The following is a 21,882-nucleotide window of genomic DNA, read 5'->3' on the forward strand; positions in this document are numbered from 1 at the left end:
GTCCACCACAGAGCCTAGAGAAGCCTACAGAATGTACTAGCGCTGGCCCTAGTAGGCCCTGGACCTCGCAAAAAGTTCCCCATATCTGATTTAATCAGGTGGCTCCTTAGAGCTGTGTCATGAGAGGAGGAGGTCACAAGCACCTGAGCCTCTGGCCCCATAGCAGTCATGATTTATTATGTTCCCTCTGATTTGCTTCTGTTCTAACATAAGCAATTTCCATTTTTTCACTCTTTCTTCTTAGAGTGTTTCCAGGTTCTGGGTCTTTCTTCTCACCATTCACGGAACCCCCTTGATTAGGCTTTTGAGAACTCTGCACTTGGAATTCCATAGGCCACAGCACTGATTTATATAATGACATTAAAATATTATTTGCATAATTTGCCACTCCATTTCTTATGCAGCCTAACATGCTGTGTGCTCTGTCTCACTGCAGCTGCACATTGGGGAGAGGACTTCACTTAACTGCCTAAAAAGATGCCAAGCTCAATTGGAAATAATAATACAGGAAATAATTTCACCACATGATTTCACTCTGCTCTTTTTCACTTTCTCCACGAGATGGCTCCCTGTTACTGTGGGAAGGTCAGTAGGGCCATGGTACTGAATTCTATTTGCTTTATGCCTTTTCAACGTATCCTATTGCACTTGACAGAATTAGAATGCTGCTGTGTGTGCCAGTTATCATAAATTCATTTTGTTCAGTTTTAAATGTTTTACAGATCAAATAGTATTTTTCAACAGGCCACCTATCTATTTCTAAAGTATCCATCACCCTGGTATTTAGGCACTGTGGTTTCATGCCACTGCTGCAAATCACATTCTTCTATTATTCTGGTTCTCAAATGGTTTGTAGGACTGAGCAGGACTTGAGAAAGTCTCAACTGCAAGCAATATCCTGGGAGCAAAGCTGGCTGAAATTTCTTGAACTAATTTATTGTTGCTGCTGAAAAAAAGACATTTTTTCTAAATGGGAGAAAAAAATCTTTCTTTGGTACAACTGGTCTCCAATGATATTAAGGTAGGCTTGGAACCTGCTTTGTGGGATTGTAATCAGTTTATTCATGTTTAATAATCAGTTTTCCTCTAAAAGAAAAGGCGCATGTGCATTGTTTTATCATTTGCCATTTCTTGAATGAGCCGATGAGTGATTTTAAATGAGTGGGAAAGGGGAAATCCTCCTAAAGTGATATTTTGCTGATGTGGTCAGAGATGATCCTCAGGATTGTATTCTTCATCGTCATGATAGTCTTCGTCACCATTATAGCCCTGTTCTTCATCCTTGTCATTTTCCATAACAGATTCTCCATTCAAGCTAGTGAAGAAGCACAAGTACATTGTGAACATATCAATACCAGAGATTGTGTTACTGCGCCCACAGCTGTGCACACTCTTATGGTCACATGAATGGTTCGTGGTGCAGCACCCCTGGATACACATGGCTTTCTGACACTTTTTTGGACAGAAAGTGATTTAAATCTCTTTGCTCCCATAGAAGTGAGGTCTGCCATATCTGTGATCTATATCTTCCCATTTATCTTCTCTTCTACTCACTCCCCACTTCTGTTCAGTGTGAAGCAGAACAGACTAGCTTAGATACTCTTTGGAGCCCATCAGTGTAAGTTCTAAGTCAGCTGCAGGAGTTCTTACTGAGTGATACCAGCCACGCTCTACAACTGTAAATGCATGGAGAATTACAGGCTGGGATTAAGAAAACTGAATCCCTTGAATGGAAACAGAGAGAGCATTATCCCTGGCCTGGCCCTATTCCTCGGAGCCTGCCTTGTGGAAGTGGGTTAATTCAAGGGATTACGTGGTAGGTCTTATTCTAGTGGGAGTTTGTACCAGAACGGAGCTGGAGAAAACGAGCCAGATTCCCTGGCATGATTCACTCCTGTGCTACTCTAATGCTGCAAAGGGGACTGAATCTGGGCCCATCTTCCCTGCTGGAGATTTACCAAACATGTGGGAGTCTATAATAAAGAGCCGGTGTAGCTGGATCCTGTGCCATGACTCCCAGCATAGGATAATAGGCAGAGATAATTGGGAAGGGAGCTGAAACCAAAACCCAGAAACAACTGTTAGCCTTAGTCTGCATTAACTCAGAAGATTGACCTCCTCAGGGTTGATCGTCTTGGGTTTGATTTCACGTATCTGGTAGGGATGTGCAAAATCTACCTCTCAGAGGTCACAGTTGACCACTGTACTCATGAGACATGAGGAGTAAGGAAGGTTGATGTCGAGTTCTTCAGTAGGGATGGCCAAGTAAGCCAAGTGAAGATACGTTGATTCTAGCTACGCAATTGCTGTAGCTAGAGTTGCATATCTGCAGTCGACTTACTTTGCCTAGTGTAGACCTAGCCTAAGTCTAAAAGGCATAAGTCCTAAGAAGCATTAGGACAGCCAGCGGTCACTTACCGCAGTTCCTGCAGCTTACAACTCGGGCTTTTCAGTCCCTCACGCAGCCGCTTCATTCCTGAATCTCCCAGTGCGTCAAGATTGATATTCAGCTCTGTCAGCGACTGATTTGTGGTAATGACAACAGAGAGGTCTTCACAACAAGCAGGTGTGAGACCACACCCAGTCAGCCTGCAAGAGACAGGGACATGGTACTACAGGCATGGTATCCCCTGCCTCCTCCCCAGTGAAGCCAGAATCATCCCTGGAGTAGCCCAGTGGAGTTCTACTGGGGATCAATATGTTCACTGCATTCATAGCCTTAGATTTTAAGGCCAGAAAAAGCCATTATGATCACAGCTATTCTCTGCACTATATACAGATAGTAACAGAGAGGAAGCTGTGCTAGTCTATGTACTATCAAAACAAAAAAGCAGCCCAGTAGCACTTTAAAGACTAACAAAATAATTTATTAGGTGATGAGCTTTTTCAAATTCAAATTCCAAAAGAATTTACAACTACTACTTCAGGAACTCCCTGCGGCTACTCAGGACCTTATTCACTCAGCCACATCATCTGAGCCCCAACCTGCATTATTCTATTTACTTCCCAAAATCCACAAACCAGGCAACCTCAGATGCCCTATCATTGTGGGTGTTGGTACCCTTACCACCAGACTATCTTGTTACGTGGACTCCCTCCTCAAACTCTATGCCACCAACACTCCCAGCTATCTCTGAGATACCACTGACTTCCTGAGGAAATTACAAAGCATCGGAAAAGTTCCTGACAACACCATCCTTGCCACCATGGATGTGGAGGCTCTGTACGCTAATATTCCACACAAAGACGGATTACAAGGGATGAGGAATACCATCCCTGATGTCACCACAGCCAATCTGGTGTCTGACCTTTGTAACTTTGTTCTCACCCACAATTATTTCCGATTTGGGGACAGCTTATACCTCCAGATTAGTGGAACTGCTATGGGGACCCGCATGGTCCCACAATATGCTAATATATTTATGGCTGACCTGGAACAACGATTCCTCAGCTCTCACCCCCTATTGCCCCTCCTCTACTTAAGATACATTGATGACACCTTTATGATTTGGACCCATGGTATAGAGACTGTAGAAGAATTCCACAGAGACTTTAACAATCTGCACACCGCCATCAATTTATGCCTCGACTACTCCACGCGAGAGGTACATTTCCTGGACACTACAGTACAAATCAAAGATGGCCTGATTGGTACCACACTCTACTGGAAACCCACTGATAGCTATACTCGCCTGCATGCTTCTAGCTTCCATCCTGCACACATAACTAGATCCATTGTTTACAGTGAAGCCCTCAAGTACAATCGCATTTGCTCTGATCCTACTGCCAGAGACCAAAAACTACAAGATCTTTACCAAATATTCATAAACCTGAATTACCCACCAGGAGAAATAAAAATACAAATCGACAGGGCCAGACGAATAGCCAGAGACCAGCTACTCCAAGATAGGCCCAAAAAAGCCAATAACAGAACACCACTGGCCATCACCTACAGCCCCCAACTCAAACCACTGCAACACATTATTAAAGACCTACAACCTATGCTTAATCAGGATGCCACACTTCAGAAGGCCTGTTCTCTCATACAGACAACCTCCCAGCCTTATGAGGATGCTCACCAACAACCACAGTCTATCATAGGAACACCAAGCCTGGAACTTTTTCTTGCAATGAGGCCCATTGCCAACTTTGTCCACATATCTATTCTGGAGATACCATCACTGGGTGACCTACCCAGGTTATTCACAGAATCACGGGCACATTCGCTTGTTCCTCAATTAACATCGTATATGCCATAATGTGCCAACAATGCCCAGATGCTTTGTATATTGGACAGACTTCAAACTCTTTTAGACAAAGAATTAATGGACATAAAACAGATATAAAAACGCTCCTGATTCACAAACCTGTCAGCCAGCACTTTAATGGAGTGGGCCATTCAGTTAAAGACCTGGAAGTCTGTGTTTTACTGAAGAGGAATTTTCACAACAGTCTGGAAAGAGAGGCTGCTGAACTTTCTTTTCTATTCAAATTGGACACATTAACACGTGGTTTGAACTGGGATGGGAATTTTCTAGCTTATTATAGGGGCTCTTTTGCATACTTGGCTTTACCAAATTCTTGACTCCACTTCTCCCCCTTTACTCTCTGATTTGCTCACCTTGATAATATTTTTCTGATTTGTCAACCTCCATTACTATTTTTGGTTCTCTGTGCCTTAAATATTGAGCCTGTTCTGGTCTGGCTGTGGTCTGAAGAAGTGGGTCTGTCTCACGAAAGCTCATCACCTAATGAATTATTTTGTTAGTCTTTAAAGTGCTACTGGAGTTCTTTTTTGTTTTGACTATATACAGATGTCACTGTAACTGACTGCCCCGGCTTATGATTCTGACCCGGGGCTGGCACAGCCAGCCTAGTGGAGCTGGCAGTGAGCTCATGGGGCTGTACTTGTTCTGTGGCAAAACAGACCATTTCAGTCTCCTGCGTGGCCAGTTTGGCACATTAAATGCCCAAATAAGGAAGTAAATAAATAAATTTCACCATTCCTAGAAAGAAAAGAGACTTCTGGCCTTTAGTGGAGAAAGCTGTAACGCCCTGACCCTGGCACAGCGAGGGGAGCGGATGAGACTATCTGGAGACTCACACTGATGACTGTAAAAAAGATTCCTTTGTTTTAACACTACAGGTGGAGCCTCTCTTGTTCGGCATCCTGGGGACCTGACTGGCGCTGGATGAGACAATTTGCTGGATGATGAGGTCAATATTTTCTAGCACGTTACCAACACTTCCACCGCTTACAGAGCTCTTGGAAGACATTTAGGGGTAAATTACAGCTAAATAACAGCACAGAACACTGAGAGCCAGGACTGGTGGCTGGAAACAAACTTTAGGGGACCCGAGGGGACTTGGCCACACTCATGGTAAGTGGTTGTCCGGCTAACTAAAATCATGCTGGATTATGGAGGTTGCCAGACAAGAAAGTTTCAGATTAGAGAGGTTCAACCTGTATTTCCGGAGATTAAGGAATGGCTGCAGTTGCAGGAGATGCTTAATTTTGGCAGCCACCATGTCCATGGAGGAAAATGTGCCCAGATGAACTAAAAGGAGCAGTGCTCAGACCAGCCAATCACAAACGAAACCTCTGGTGATTTACCTGATTTTCTGTAGTTTACAGGCTGGCTGCTTCAGCCCATTACACAGCAGTCTGAATCCTGCATCTCCCAGTTTGTTATAGCACAGGTCCAGCTCTCTCAGGTACTGACTTTTGCCAAGAATGGCAGAAAGATCCCCACAAGAAGTTCCTGTGAAAGAGCAGTTCGACAACCTGCAGGGGACAGATGGACAGAGACAAGAGTGACCAGGCCTCTTGAGCCTCCCTGCTTACTCTGGACATTCCCATTGCCTGGCACACTCTGATGGCCCCCCACATGGCTGCTTCAGTCCTCTGCTCTGAGCAGCATCTCTAAGGGAAAAGTCCTGGAGGAGACCAGCCAGAGAGGTATTTCCTGGAAAACCCTTAGGTGTCCTGGGCTCAAGCCTCCAACCACGTCTCATGGGAATCTGTGCTGAAGGATCTAGCTCTTGCTTCTGCAGGCTTAGCCTCTTTATTCAAGGGGCAGTAGAACAATCCTTCCACTTCTTACTTCATGCTGCTCATGCTCCAGGTCTCAGTGGCACCTCACCTTCACCACCCACATGGGGAAACTTACACAGATTCCTTGGAAATGAACAAACACTAATCAGAGGCTTTTAAGAACATCCAGGAACACTCACACGAGTTTCTGTATTTTACAATTCTCTCGTTTCAGGCCAGCACACAGCTGTTTCACTCCTGAATCCCTCAGCTCATTATTTCTCAGATCCAGCTCCACCAGGGTCTCGTTGATACCAAGAACTGAGGCAAGGTCATTGCAACAGGCAGAGGTGAGAAGGCAACACTCCAATCTGTGGGAGACAGAGAGGTCTGGAAAGAAAAGCAGCTTCTGCAGCACTCACTGTGCCTAGGGGACTAATTGCAGAGGTGACATGCAAGGCAGTGAAAATTAGACTCCCTCAATCAGATCCAGTGTCCCTCAAAGTGAAAGCAACTCTTTCCATTGGTTTCACGGGGCATTGGAATAGGCCATCTGGGTTCAGTTCTGTTCCCATTTACACCTGTGTAGTTCCCCCTCATTTCAATGTGTGTCGTATGCCTGCAGCTGAGAGTAGAGGCACCGACTCTGTGGGGGCTTCAGGGCAGTAGCACCCATGGAAGAAAAAACCATGGCTGCTCAGCACCCACCAGTCACAGCTGTGAGGCAGAGGTGCCCATTAGCTGTTCAGAGGTTGAAGCAAGGGCAGGGAAAGGCAGACTGAGGGCAAGGCCTCAAGGGAGGTGGTGGAGTGGGGGGCAGGGCCTCAGGGCAGAGAAGGGATGGAGCATCCCCAGGGAAACATAAATCATCTCCTATGGCTGAGGGGATTGGTGACCCTAGAGGGGGGTTAAAGGATTCATAGTGTAATATTTGGCTGTAGATTTCCAAATAGTGCCTGAAGACCAGGTGCCCTACATCTGAAGAGGAGGCTCTTTGCCTATGTCTAGCACATGCGCTGGTGGAGAGAGACAAGGAAACCCCGTACGAAGAAAATGCTCAGCTAGCCTAGTGGCTACTTACTTAATTTTCTGTAGTTTACAAGTTGGATTCTTTAGTGCTTTGAACATCTGCTTCACTCCTGCATCTCCCCATTGACCGTAGCTCAGGTCCAGCTCTGTCAAGCTCTGGTTTTTAGCCAGCACAGAGGCGAGATCGCTTGCGCAAGTGGTGGTGAAACTGCGACCCCTCAGCCTGCAGGAGACAAAGTTACATGGAATACAGCGGCTGTTCCTTCGAATGCAGCCGCTCGTATCCCTCTCGCAGCCGGGCAGCTCAGCACCTGCACCAAAGAGGTGGTTTGAAATCCAGCAAGCCTGAGGGACATCTTGGCTGCTCCAGTGTGGAGGAAACCAAATGGCTGCTGTGGGCATGCTGGGCTGGCCACTGCGACATCATTTGAAAGGTACTGTGCGAGCAGCCTCTTGTATTATCCCGCATGCTATAATTTATGCTGTGACTCCAGCCACAGCACACCGTGACCATTACAAGACTCCAGCAGCAACAGTGATGCCATGGCCGTCTTTCTTTCCCTCCCATTGTGTTCTGGGCATGTTGGGAGTGGCACTGGACGCCACTTTGATAAGGGCATATTAATGGAAGATTGGTGCTCTTTTCTCCCACTTCCATTTTATGCCTCCAGCCAGTGGCCATAGTCTGACCCAGAGCATGTCAACAATTATTAATCATAATTGACCGTGACAGAGTCAAAGTCCCATAGGGGCCTTATCTCCCTGCCTCAGGGCTGGGTCATGTTAATCTTCCACTTTCAAAAGGAGACCAGAGTGTTTGGAACTGCAAGTTCCAGTCTGGTGCCTCCTTCCAGCTCTGAAATCACAAACTCGAGTTAAACTTTCCTGACAAACTCTCTGGCCTGAGAGTACAGGGTGGCAAATTTCAGACCATAAGGAGGTTTTCCTGAAAGTTAATTGGAAATGGAAAATTTGGCATCTCCTGGAAGGCTGCACACAACTTTAACCAGAGTGTAACTAGCAGCAGCTCCATAATGTTGGGGCTAAAACCTTCTGAAACAGCACCAAGGGAATGTTTAACACTGTCTATGAACTGAAGTGAAGACTGCCTCTAGGATTTAGGTTTGTGATATTATGCATGGACTTTAACACCATTACAAAGCCACGGTTACTTACCCCAGTTTCTGAAGACTGCAGTTTTGATGTTTCAGGCCCTTACAGAGCAATTTTATCCCTGTTTCCCCCAGTTTGTTACCACTCAGGTCCAGCTCTTTCAGAGACTGGTTTGTCTTGAGAGCAGAGGCCAGGTCCTCGCAACAAGCAGAGGTGAGACGGCAGCACCCCAAGCTGCAAGAGACAGATGTGGTTACTGCTTGTTTCTAGTCAGCTGGCCACCTTCATTCACATCAAAGAAACTCTCCTGTCGACCTCCCTTACTACAGGGGTCAGCTGCTGGGCCCAGATAATTAGATTTCATGTGTCTCTACCAGGCACATGAAATCGAACTCCAGAAGATCGACCCTGAATGGGTCAATCTTCCAGGTAGCCTAGATGTACGCTTATATTGGTAAACAGTAATAACAGAAATGAACCTTAATACTAATTTTAAAGTAACCTCCAAATTCCTGGATCTTTATCACATCATGAAGCTGGCTGGGTCCACGTAAGTTAGAATTCCATCTGCTTTGCCTGCCAAAGACTAAACCCCGAGTGCTGTATAGCCACATGTTGCTGCTGCTCCCCTGAGAGAACACCAGCCATATCAGGCTCAGCCAAGAGCAGGTACTTACGATATTTTCTTTACTTTACAGTGTGGATCCTTCAATGCTTGGCACAAAAGGTGAGGCGGGGAATATTTTGGCTCCTCTTCCTCTGCCTCCCTTGGAAAGAGAGCAGAGAAACATTTCATTTTGGATGCTGAAAAAATTCTCACTCTCTTGTCAAGAAGTTGCCCAACAATTTTCACTCTGGAGCAGACAATTCAGTTATTTTTTTTAATTGTTTTAACATGATCAGGTGCCCTTGCCCCTTTAGTCTCATGCCAGATTGGTAAATGGTAAGTTTTCGGCATCAGGAATGTGTAAGTGAATTAGGCTTCTTTGACAGCCCAGGGAATTGAAGATATGTTATTCAGCAGAACAAAGATCCTGAACCAAAGGCCATTAATGTTTATGGAAAGTCTTGGGTCAAGACTGTGATAATATGAGCAGCCCACTATCGTCAGTACACTCTGGCTATGTCTACAGTACAGACTTCTTTTGAAAGAAGCTCTTTTGGAAGATCTCTTCTGAAAGAGCTTCTTTCAAAAGAGCACGTCCACACACAAAAGAGTGATCTGCTCTTTCAAAAGAGAGCGTCCACACAGCCCCTGTTCTTTCGAAAGAACAGGCCAGGGATTGAAACTAAAGATGCTTCTTTTGAAAGAAGGGTCCTGAGAAGCGTCTACATGTTTTCTTTCGAAAGAAGCTTTCCAAAGGGGGCACTCTTCCTGAAACAGGAAAGGAAGAGTGATTTTGAAAGGACAGCCACATTCTTTCGATTTACTTTTAAAAGAGCACTGTGTGTAGATGCTCCATGGGCTCTTTCCAAAGAGCCCCTTTCTTTTGAAAAATCTTGCTTGTGTAGATGCAGCCTGTGTTCAGTAAGGGACTCTGGATTTAGGCAACACGGTATAATTACCCACAAGCAGACATGAACCTGGGAGCTTTGGAGCTTAGTACAGGTGCCTCTCCAGTTTGAGCTAAAAGCCAGCTGCCTCTCAGCTCAGGCTGTAGCAGACACTCGTTTTTCTCTGTAAGTGATCTAGGTGCCACTACATGGGGTACAGTGAACCACATCCTAAGTATGTGAGTTACATAGTCACTCTCCTGGAATGACTGACAAATCCATCTGCACTCTGACAATAGTGGGTGCTACTATAACTACACACATTGGATATAAATTGACACACTCACCTACGAACAAACTTGGGTAGTACCGACCCTCGTCTTTCCTCCTGCTCTTCCAGGCCAAACGTACAATCATTCAGAGAGAGCGACTGCTCATTACGACAATGCTTTATGCAGAATGAAAGAACCATGTGATCAATTTTTGTAAAATTAATATTGCTCAGTCCAATTTCTTGGAAATGATCCATTGCACTTTTGACAAACTCTTCTTCCTGAATCTCATGCAAACAGTGAAGTAATTCAAGCTGGAATCGCTTTTCCTGGAGAGACTTGAAGGTCAGAGAGCAGCTTGCTTTTGCTACAGATTCAAACCACTTCAATAAATTCTGCTTAATTTCAAGAGACATTTTACAGCCAAAGATTTTCTCTGTGTGACTCACTCTCTCTTTGTTTAAGAGACCAAACAGGAAACGTACAGTTAAGGTAAAAGAATTATCTCTAGATTTTCCATATGTATTCAAAATTTCATTCACATTTTTCTCCGGAGTCACTGAACCAGACCCTTTATCTTTCACCAGGACGTAGAACAAAGCTGCGAAGAACTCTTGGAAGCTTAAGTGAATGAAGCTATAGACACTCTCGATGCCTATATCTTTTTGGAAAATATTCTTAGTGAGAAAAAGGGACTGAATATCTGAGCCTTCCAAACCGTGCTTCTTTGCATCTTCTTCTTCAAAGAGTACTTTATTGTTCAAGATCCCATCTGCAGCTAAGGAGCACAACTTCCTCAGGTCAGTGTGTACTGATTCCTTTGAATTGGAGTGGTTATCTAATAAACTGGACAGAAAGAGCATATATACCGAAGTAGTTGTTTTTGAGCTTTTGGCTAGATCTTCACCACTTTCCATCTGCTGTTTCATCACCGTGCACAGGATCCAGCATACAATGGGAGCGAAGCACATGGTGAAGAGCATTTCGTTTTCTTTTACGAAATCTAGCGCTTGTTTGGCTTGCACGGCATTGGCAAAGAACTTGCGGAAATACTCTTTCCTGTCCTCTTCAGAGAATCCTAGTATTGTTGCAATGTGGGGAAACTTCAGACACTGACAGAGTTTATCCAGGGCGGTTGGTCTCGTGGTGATTATTAAGTAGGATTTCGGAAGAATCATTTTCCTTAATAAACTGTTCAATATGATCTCCACAGGCCTGGTCTGACAGGGGTCAGTGCACAGACTACTTTCTCGCTGATCAAAGGAAAAATTAAGTACATCAAAGCCATCAATTATGAACAAAAGCTTCTCTGGATTCATCAACATATCTTTGACGGGGGCATTTCTCTCGGGACAATTGTTTAAAATCAGATCAGCAACACTTCGAGGCTCAGAAATACAGTTCATTTCTCTGCTGTTGATGTAGAAGATGTAATCAAATTTGTTGGGATAGAGTTTTCCAAATGCCCAGTCTACCATGAGCTTCTTTACTAACATGGTTTTTCCAATCCCAGCAGCTCCCTGCAGCACAATAGTTCTCAGGGGTGTGTGCCTGCTTCCAATACGATCAAATAACTTCTCCAGTTTAGTTGAACTTGCTCGCTTTTCCATGATTTCTGCATGCTCTTTCCCTTTCGCTCTGATTTCATGCTTTCTCTCTTTCTGGTCACGATGTTCCTTTACAATCAGCAGCTTGGTGTACCTTGCGTTTAGTTCCACACACTCTCCAACCTTCCGCTCTTCGATTAGTTGGTATTTTTCTCGTATATATTCTTTATACTTTGGTCTGTAATCTAATTCAATTATATGAAATGTTAGAATCCATGAATACAGATATTCAGGGGGGAAAAGGACAGATTTGTCATTTAATGAGTTTCACAGGAGCCTTGTGAAGGTGCATGTGAATCCCAGATTCTAGTTAATAAGGGGAATGACAGATCCCATTGCTGAGGGGGTTGAGGAGGGTAATTTCACATGATGGAAATATTTTTAAATTAAAATTTAAACATTACATTCAGCTAAAAAATTGACTATACTATTGAAACGTTTTCAGTATAGAGAGATGCAGGGAGAAGAAGAGAAAATACATGTGTAATTTAATAGATGTTTAAAAGTAGAATGATTCCCATCTATTTCAATGGAACTTGGATCAGCCACCAGCTCACTGGTGAATTTAAGAATTTGGAAAATGTACTGGTCCAAATTCTGGCTTCTGCATCACTCAAATAAATCAGAGGAATTACTTAATTACAGTTACTGTAGATTTACACTGGGGCACCTGAGGACAGCTTCCATCTCCAACAGACTATTAGTTTTGCCTACTGATACACTGAAAACTTAGTTGTGCACTGTAATGCTAAAGTCTAAAAGTTGCTGACCAAGGAACAGGATGATGCTAGATGATGATACATGGATGCTGCTGCCCTGGTAACCCACAATGAAGACCTGCTACAAGAACTCATGTATTGCCTGCCAGGCATTTGCATTAAGAAAATGGTTTTATTAGGACGGGGTTCCACAAGACACTTTAATTGCTTTAAATGCAAACCAGCTAGAAGGAGTCTAAAAGTACAGCTACTTAGGTTCTGCAGTGATCACCAACCTCCCACTGGATGAAGAACTAAATGTTCACATTGGAAAGGCTTCCACCAACTTTATCAGACTAAAGAGCATGGAACAACTCAAAGCTTAACCATCTAGACCAAAAGGCTAGTGTACCAAGTTTGGATCCTCAGCACTCTCACATACGGTGGGGAAACACAGCCCACTTCTGCTCACCAGGAGAGAAAGTGGAACAGTTTTCATCTGTATTGCTTATGTTGCATACTGAACACTAAATGGCAAGCTAAAGTCTCCAAATGCAGAAGTTCTTCAGAGGGCAAATTTACCAAATGTGACAACCCTGTACAAGCAAAGATGACTTTGCTGGCTGGGCCATCTGAATATGTAGGTACATGGATGACTATCCAAGCACATGCTATACAGGGACCTATCAGAAGGAACAAGAACAACAAGATGGCCCAAGCTTCCCTATACATGCAAGTGAGTTGTGAAGGCATTTAGAATTGTTCCTGATTGTTAGGATTACTTGCCAAGATTTCTCATCAAATTGTGGCATCGTCTCCATCAGTATAACAAAGTCTGTGACAGAAACTGTCTCTTAGAGATTGAAGAGAAAAGCGCCCACAGGAAGCAAGAGGCTCCCCACCAAGATACATACTTTTGCAATAACTACTAAAGACCATGAAAATCTAGGATTGGACTCTTCAATCACTGGAGACATTGCAAACTATCTTATGCTGCAATTCCCACCATCTCTCATGGAAGGAAAGATGTCAACCCACAGAGTCTGCAGTGCTGCTAACAACTGATACGATTCACAACATGCATGCCCCATACTTTACCTTGTGCTGCCTTGTAACTCAGAGTTCCAACAGACTGAGTTCGAGTAGTTTTACGCTGAATCAAAACTGAAAGAAAAATAACATGGTGTTAACAGGAGTCAGAGAGAGATTAGATGGGCATGAGCCACCTAGCAATGGATCTCTGCTCCTTTTATAGGAATGATATTTATACAAGGTTGCTTCTACACATGCCACCTCCTGTTCGAGGTGGCATGGTAACAAGGCAATTCAAAGTGGGCTAATGAGGCGCTAATGTGCATATTCATTGTCTCATTAGCGTAATGGCAGCCACACGAATTTCAAAATTCAGACTTCGAATTGCAGATTGACAGTGTAGATGGGGGCAGCTTTGAAATAAGCGCCCCACTTGGACATTCCCTTACTCTGATCTAGTTCTGTGGGAGTAAGGCAATGTTGAAGCAGAACACTTATTTTGAAGCTACCCCCCATTTACACTGTCAATATGCAATTCCTAGTCTGCACTTTGAAATCTGCATGGTTGCTCTTTATGCTAATGAGGTGCTGAATATGCACTTTAGCACCTCATTAGCCTGCTTTGAATTGCCTCATTACCGTGCCACCTCCAACAGAAGCAGCCCAAGTTAAACCTCTAAAATCTGGGACTCTCTCGGTCACAGAGCCTTGGTGGCCTGGAGTTGGCCAGGCAGCCCAGCTGGGCTGGCAGAGGCTGTGGAGCGGTGTACGGGGCCCAGAAGCCGACAGCCGCTGGAAAGCTGGTGGCCAGGGACTGGTAAGCTGGTGGCTGGGGAGCCACAGCAGGGAAGTGGTCTGGGTTGGTGGCTGGGAGCATAGCCCTGGTGTGGGTGCCAGAGACCAGCAGGACAGCATTTATCTTCCCTGGTCCAGCAAAATCTCTGGTTTGGGACTGCTCAGGTCCTAAGTGTGCCAGACCAGGGAAGTACAACCTGTAGAGCCAGGACTCAATTCTTTTGTCTTAAGTAAACATCAAGGGCACACACAGGAATAGGGGAAGTACATTTTAAAGAAACTTTATTGCACTTTGTCCTGTTGCCATGAGGGCCAGGAAGTGGTGAGTTCTTAAAATATAAATTAAAAGCAAGTAGCATAACTTACAATAAGTGGCAAAACAATATGCAAATTGCCTTTATATTTTAAATGGTCTGAGATCATCTTGGAAACTTTGTTTCAGATGATTACAAAGTGTGTGTGTTGGTGAGGTGACACAGGGGGAAAGGAATGAAAAGGGGAAAGCGTTGGTATCTGTAGCCCTATCACAATTACTTTGGCCTCTGCTGAAATCCAGCAGCCTGAGTCCAGCAGCCCATAGGCAGAGGTGTCAGGCTGCTGGAAATCTGAGCCATCCCTGGGGCTGTTATAATTATGTCAGTGGCCCCCGAGGCCTAAGAGAAGCCCAGAATCCAGGTGGTACAAAAGTGGCTTAAAACTCCCCTTATTCTCCACTTCTGAGCTTTCAATCTGTGTTTTCTGAAAACACAGAATCTCCCTGGGATTCAGTGGGTGCAGGATAAGACTCATCTCCTGTCCAGATGTATTTAGCTCCTGTGTAATGGGCTGTGCTTTTTCTCACATAAAAACAAAATTTGGGGTGTGACCATTCCCGATGGAAACACAACAGTAGCAAAATCAAGCTCTTATAATAACATTATGCCTCTCATAGGTTTCTGTCTCTCTTTGTTACCCATATGGTGTCTGCCTGGAATTTACATAATTACTTGTGTACAGATGTATTATATCCTACATACAGCTGACTCATGGCATAATAAATACAGCCTTAATCTAGAGAATGGGCAATAACACTATCAATAAAAAAGTGGCACAATATTATCATAATGAGTCATTCTAGAAAAATATTAGGGACCCCACTTTCAAAGAGCAGCATCTCTCTTGCTGACATAAATCGAAATATAGGTGCAAATCTGATTTCTCCCAGCTGTAGGTGCAAAACAAGTTGATATAGATGCAAGTGCTCTGGTTTAGACTTGCAATTTGGCCACTTCCTTTTTTGCAGGTATAAAAAATGGGGCTGGGCTTTTGCAAGTTCCCTCCGTATGAGTCTCTGCTTTAGTGGGCTCTGACTCCCCTTGGTTTCCCCAGGGTTTTGGAATCTGTTAGGTAACATTAGCTAGTTTGTACCTGTTTCTTTTTCCTCCTGGAGCTTAGTGGCAGAGTTTTTCAGATCAATTTTGTTTAAGATGTCGATGGCTACATTCACCGCATTGTCTTCGCCGTAGAACTCTATCAGGAGAGAGGTCACGTCCATTTCATCGGCATTCTCCAGCCTGCCACGGGGGATTTTACGTTTCCCCTCATAGTTAAAATCACATAATTTGTGTCTAAACCTTTTAAAATCTTTCTTTTCGAGATCTTCCAGTTCCTGCACAAGGATGTCAGTGAGGGTCTTTTCTTCGCTCATGGTGCACTCTTAGCAATTGTCTGAAAATTAATCTAGAAGAGGAAAAGATTAAATCTAAACTCCACCATACTATTAAAACCAAGAAACCTCACCAAGCTGCACTCATGACTAGTTAATACACCCTGAGTCTGCACAAAACAAACATCTTCAAAGTAATGGGCTCAGCAGATGTTATCATCTGCATTATTCTATGCTCCATATTTAAACAGTTCATTAGTTTAAGGATGAAGATTATAAAATCACATCTTTAAAAAAATCCTTGCATAGATATTTAGATGCACTGTCTGAGTGTTCAGCTTTCACCTTAAATGCTTGGGTTTTTAAGAGCACTGTCCTCTAAAATACACATATTTTAATTTAAATTACTATGCTACAACAACTTATTTCAAAAGTCTTCCTGTTCTTGCTGTCCATCCTGACTCTCCTTTCACTCCACTGTAGGGACAACATTCCTCTTATTCCAGATAGTTGGACAAATGACTTTTCCTTTTACTTCTATTTGATGAACTAGTTTTTAGAGAGCTCTCCCACGAAATCAAAGGACTTTATATCTCAGTAAGTTACTGATGTGCCTAAAATCTTTGGAAACATATTTTAATATAAGCATATAGTTAAATTTCACAAACATGTCTTGTTATGAAAATCATAGGAAATAAATTATTGTTCCCTTTAAAAAAAACAAACAATGAACTTTGTTATGAACACACTAAAACTGCTTTGACTGGTTAATTTAAAATAATATCTTTGTTTCAGTGTTTAAATATGTAGTGATTTGGAATGTTTATGTTACAAAGCCTTATCATAAAACAGAAGATCAGCTTAAAATATTGATGAGGAAACTGTAAAACAGAGAAGAGTTGCATCATGTATTCCATAATATTTGATGCTGTATTCAGCAGGATAACCAATTTGTCCTTACTAGAAAACTTATAAATCGATCTCTGACAAACTTCCGGGTATATAAAAACCACCATGACTGATATTTTCCTCCCTCCCAAATTTGGTGCTTTTAATTACGTGCCTTCTGCACATCCAGTCTTCACAATCCTGCATGCAATGGAAAACATGCTCCATTTTCTTTAGAAAGAAATTTTAGAAGAGCTTTCTTTCTTTCGTTAAAATGTAATTTGCTAACTTTGGTAATTTGGTCATTTGCTTCATATGGTAATTCACTTTGATCGGCTTGTCCTTATCCATAACCACTTAAATCCTACTGTTTTGCTTAATAAAAACTCTTTTTTGTTTATAATCAAACCCAGAGTAAATTGTTATTACCTGAGGAGGGCTACCACTACGCAGATCTCCCTGTGATCAATAAAGGGGGTTTCCCTAATGAGCCCTTGCTGTGCAAACCTTTTGCAGAGAGACAGATGGATTTATTTGGGGTTTTAATCCCTTCTGGGGGTTGATTCCCTGGTTGCCGTGCCCTACAACTGCATCCACACACAGCTGTGGTTAAATAGCGCCTGCATTGCTCTGCAGGGGGCGGTAAGCCCAACTCTATGCCTTGGCTGGGGAACACCACAGGATCTGGCTCAGCAGGATGGAGGAGCTGAGAGAGAAAGGTGGGTCTCAATGGCATGATCAGCACACGGGGCAACATCCCAAGGGGTCTTCTGTGACTGCAACCTGTCACAATGGGTATAAAAACAAAGACTCAATATCACAGTCCACCTATGCACGGGCCTTTCTCTGTGGGACAGTCTGAGGCCTTTTTCTTTGGCTAAGCAAAAAGAGAAGCCGCAGGTACAGCCATTAGCTGGAAAGCCTGGGAAGTATAGGGCTATCTGCATATTCCAAGTGAGTTACATCAAAAGGAGGTAATACTAGGTGGTTCAGGAGGCAATCCAATCTCACTCCTCTAGATAAAGAAGAGATCCTAGAATGTTTAAAGAGAACCTAGCTTTCTGTCTGGCAAGAAATCACTGGTTAATAGTTGTGGATGTGAAACCCTCATTTCTGTATTGTATTTTCTGTATGATCTTTACTTCTCTATTGTTTATCTATATGGTCACTGTCTGCGTCTTTGATTATTTTGGTCAGTTACACAATTTTGTTAGGTATAAATCAAATAAGGTGGTGGGCTGTGATTAGTTAGAGAATAATGTTGTAATATGCTAGGAGTGGCTAAAGAATTATTTTATGCTATCTAAGCTGAGGCCAAATAGGAAGTAAGCAGAAGAAAAATACTGATGGGAAGAATTGTAAGTCATGCTTGCTTAACGTAATAAACCCACCGTATTGCCGGATGCTGGACTCTGGACTTACGCTTCTGTCAGCAAACCAAGAACTGCGGGGGGAGGACAGGCCCTAACAGCACTCAGGGGTTTGGATTATTCACCCCTCTGAGAGATAACAGTTGTACCAAGCGAACTTAAGCTATAGACCTAGTCCTTGTGCTACCACAGCAAAGTCCCAGATGACACGAGTACAGAGTGTGTCCTTTATGTGCCAAGGGGACAAAAGGCAGAGGATCCAGCATGTGAAGCTACGAACAGGAAGATTTAAGCAGGACCGGCCTTATACTCAGCAGGGCCAAAGGCAGAGACTAATGAGTGGGCCCCCACCATAAGACTTGCCATACAGGACTGGAGCCCAAGCCCAGAATGCCTCTCCCCAGGGCAGAAGCTTGAAGCCAAAGCCCCCAGGGCTAAAGCATGTAGAGTAAACCCTCAAGTTACGTGGGTGTTGCATTCCTGCAACCCTGGTGTAACTCAAATTTTCTTGCAAGTCAGGGAGGGGCGGGAAGCCAGGATCGAGGGGCAGCCTGGCTTCTGGCTCCCCTCCACTCCCTGGGCCAGGAAACTGATCAGGGCTTATTTTGAAATAAGCTATTTTAGAATAACTATTCCAGAATGACATTTCGAAGAAAACGCTGATTTTTGGAAATAGACTAAGGCTGCATGTACACTACGAAATAAATTTGAATTTAAGCCACTCAGCTCGATATTACCATGGGACTGTCTTCACTTTAAATACCTTTAGCTCAATATTGGGAGCACTGATACCTAGATTACAATATCGCCGTTACCTGATGGCTATAGCGTCAAGCTCGAATTCAGAAATTCGATTAAAGACCAGTGTGGAAGTGCCATGTCCTAAAATTGAATTTATTAGTCTCCAGAGGTGTCCCGTATGTAACCCATAATGCCCCTCACTGCTCCGCTCTGGCCGCTGCTCTCCAGCTGTGCTGGAATTAGGCAACAAGAAGACTGTGAATTTCCAAGCAGGAGCAACAAGCCTGTGGCTGTGGGCTCATGTTTGTATGAGAGCCTGAGAAATGTGTCTTTCTTTGCATTAGTGCTGTGAGCGCATCTACCCATTACCAATAGCCCATGCAAGGAGTTCATGGTTCTGTCTCTACACTTGTTTTTTCCTTCTGCGCTGCCTTGTGTGAGATGCTGCCCCGCTCCACCATGTGGCAACCAGGCTGTGCTGGGGGGTCGTGCTTGCTTAAGATGCCGAGAAACTTCTCAGTGGTTTACATTTGTGTGTGAGCCCCTCTCCCTCCCCCACAGGTGCCACAAAGTCTGGGTCTTTCGCACGCTCAGCCACATCACATGGGTAGCCCCCAACCCAACAAAAGGATGTGCCTGCTGTTCGGTGCCGACCATGCTGCCAGGCAGCACCATGTCCGGGCTTGCAGGCATTGAGGGCTCAAAGGGTGGCAAAGCTGTTCGGGGGCTTGCAGCCACCGGGGGGAAGTTTCCTTCAGCAACTAAAATATTTGGGAGCTTCAGATGCTGGGGGAAGTCTCTCCCACCAGCTATGATAGTCAGGGGGACTCCTTCAGCTACTTCGACATTCCAAGCGGCTCTGCAGCTGCAGACCACAGCACCCCCCCACGCCCCCCAAAAATATGTTCGGGAGCTTTGCTGCCCATTGCAGACACCTGCTGGTTTGATATTTCAGTTATACAAACTTTTTGCTAACATCTCTATCTGTCTTCATGCTTTGACCCCCTCAGAAACACAGGGGGTGGGGGGTAGTTGAGATTCCTGTTTCTGTTATAAGTTCAGCGTATGATATTTCACTGACATCACCCGTGTTGGCGATATCTGTGTACTGAAGGGAAAGTCAAAAATCTCTTTTCCTAGACTTTTCTATCCTCTTTCTTCTAACTTTGAGACCACAGTCAGGGCCCCTGTATTATTTTCCCGGATCAGATGCAATGATATGCGGAAGGACACTCAGTGGCTGGCCAGTTGAGAACACAGTCGTTGCACAGAAGCCTTATAGTGCACTGGAAAACCAAGGACTCTCCCCTCAGCAACTCTCTTTTTTTGAAAAACTTGCCTATCTTCTCATTCTTCAAACTTTTCAGGGATATTTCACTACCTTCACCTGTGCTGGCAATGTCTGTGTAATGAAGAGAGAAATCAAAAGCTTTTTTTCCTAGACTTCTCTATCCTCTTTCTTCTAACTTTGAGTATACGGTCAGGGTCCCTGTATTATTTTCAGGGATCAGATGCAATCAGAGGAGGGGTGGGGAGACACTCAGTGGATGGCTAGTTGAGAATTCAGCTGCAGAAGACAGACATTTCTGTAAACTTTTTTTGCAATCTCTGTGGATGCCCTACTTTTCCTTCCTTGCAACAGGAAAAAGGGACGTTTGCTTAGCACAGGAGGGGAATGAGGAAAATGCAATGTGCGAAGATGATCTCAAAGACCAGCAAGCATACCCAGAATGCTACAGGGAGCAGGGAACTGTGGGATAGGTTCCCACAATGCACTACTGCAACAGTCAATGTTTGCCAATTGCATCTGACGAAACGGTACTGTGCCCACAAAAGCTTATGCTCCAAAATATCTGTTAGTCTATAAGATGCCAGTGGACTTCCTGTTGTTTTTGAAGATATAGACTAAGTCAGCTACCCCTCTGACACTTGCCAATTGAGTGTGGCAGCAATAAGTCGATTTTGTTAGGTGCATGTGGGGAGGTGAGGGTGGTCAAATTTGAACTTGTAAATTCCAGAATTACAAGAGTGATATTAATAAATGTGAATTCATCCAGTAGGGAAGACACAGCCTAAGTGTCCCACTTTTGCTGCAGTTTGACATGGTTTGTCTTTGAATCAATATTCATTTGCATTGTGAGATTATCTCCTGCAACAAATGCAGTCTTTGAGCACTGCCCATGTTGTGCTTTTGGCTTGACACCCAGTTTATTTTTAGTAGCTAGTCTAGTGATTTTTCTGGTCAAATAAGCCTCAGCCAATAGCTGGATTTTAGGTTGCTTCATTTTCCAAATCACACATTAACTGGATCTTTGTTGCTTCATGTAAATGTAACCCACACACCTGTGTGTGGTTAACTGTCCCATGTAGTGGTACCCAGACCACTTGACAGAGAACAAATAAGTGCCCTCTTCAGCCTAAGCTGAGAGTCACTTGGCTTTCAACTTAAGCTGGAGAGGTACCTGCACCAAACCCCTGAGGTCCTGGGTTTGAGCCTACCTATAGGGAATTATATAAACCCTCTCCAAATGGGGAAAGAGTTAATTTCCTTAGCTCAGCCACTTTCACAGATTGTTTCATTCAGTGTTGAAGTCTGCTTATAAAAGTGGGAATGTTCTGCAGTCTCCAGCAGTTTTTGGGAGCCCTCTGATCCCAAAGAGGCAGGCATCTTGAACCCTTTCCTCCAGGCCTGGAGGCTGCAGTTTCATTTTTAGTTTCACTTCCACTAGATTTTTGCACGCAATCTGCATTCCGGGATTATGGTTCCACAACACCCCTGTCATCAAATGTCACCTTTCGCCCTTTGCACAATAACAACAGTCTGAGGATATACCAGTGGAGTTCAATAACAGGGCCTATAAATATGTCCAAAGAGCAAGGCCTAACTACATATATGCACTCTGTGGTTCTGGCTGGTATCTGAGAGGCGGATCACAATGAGCATCACCTTAGGACTCACAACCTATTTTAAATGACACTACCCTATACATTTCCCAACCACACTTCATACTCAGTCCATGCAGTAGATGTTTCTGTAACTTTTTTTTTTTTAACGAATAGGGTTGTTAACCCTATGCCAACCCCTTTTACCTTGGGAAGAGGTGATCCAAATTTGTCTGGTCTCTACCCTTTGACCTGTCCAGTTTGGGTAACCCTTCCAGGAG

At 43.9% G+C, this 21,882-nt stretch overlaps 1 protein-coding gene across 1 annotated transcript; it reads right to left on the reverse strand.

Annotated features, from left to right (window-relative positions):
• Positions 1-939: 939 nt before the first annotated feature.
• LOC142014810 (NACHT, LRR and PYD domains-containing protein 12-like) lies at positions 940-15,761 on the reverse strand. Its single transcript, XM_074997966.1, has 10 exons — positions 15,482-15,761; positions 13,346-13,411; positions 10,018-11,734; positions 8,854-8,943; positions 8,240-8,410; positions 7,116-7,286; positions 6,235-6,405; positions 5,615-5,785; positions 2,419-2,589; positions 940-1,315 (listed from the first exon to the last, which is right to left on the reverse strand). The coding sequence occupies exons 1-10, from the start codon at positions 15,759-15,761 to the stop codon at positions 1,207-1,209; spliced, it is 3,117 nt and encodes a 1,038-aa protein (XP_074854067.1). The 3' UTR covers positions 940-1,206.
• Positions 15,762-21,882: the final 6,121 nt, after the last annotated feature.

Source organism: Carettochelys insculpta, chromosome 6, assembly GCF_033958435.1.
Source record: "Carettochelys insculpta isolate YL-2023 chromosome 6, ASM3395843v1, whole genome shotgun sequence".
NCBI lineage: Eukaryota > Metazoa > Chordata > Testudines > Carettochelyidae > Carettochelys > Carettochelys insculpta.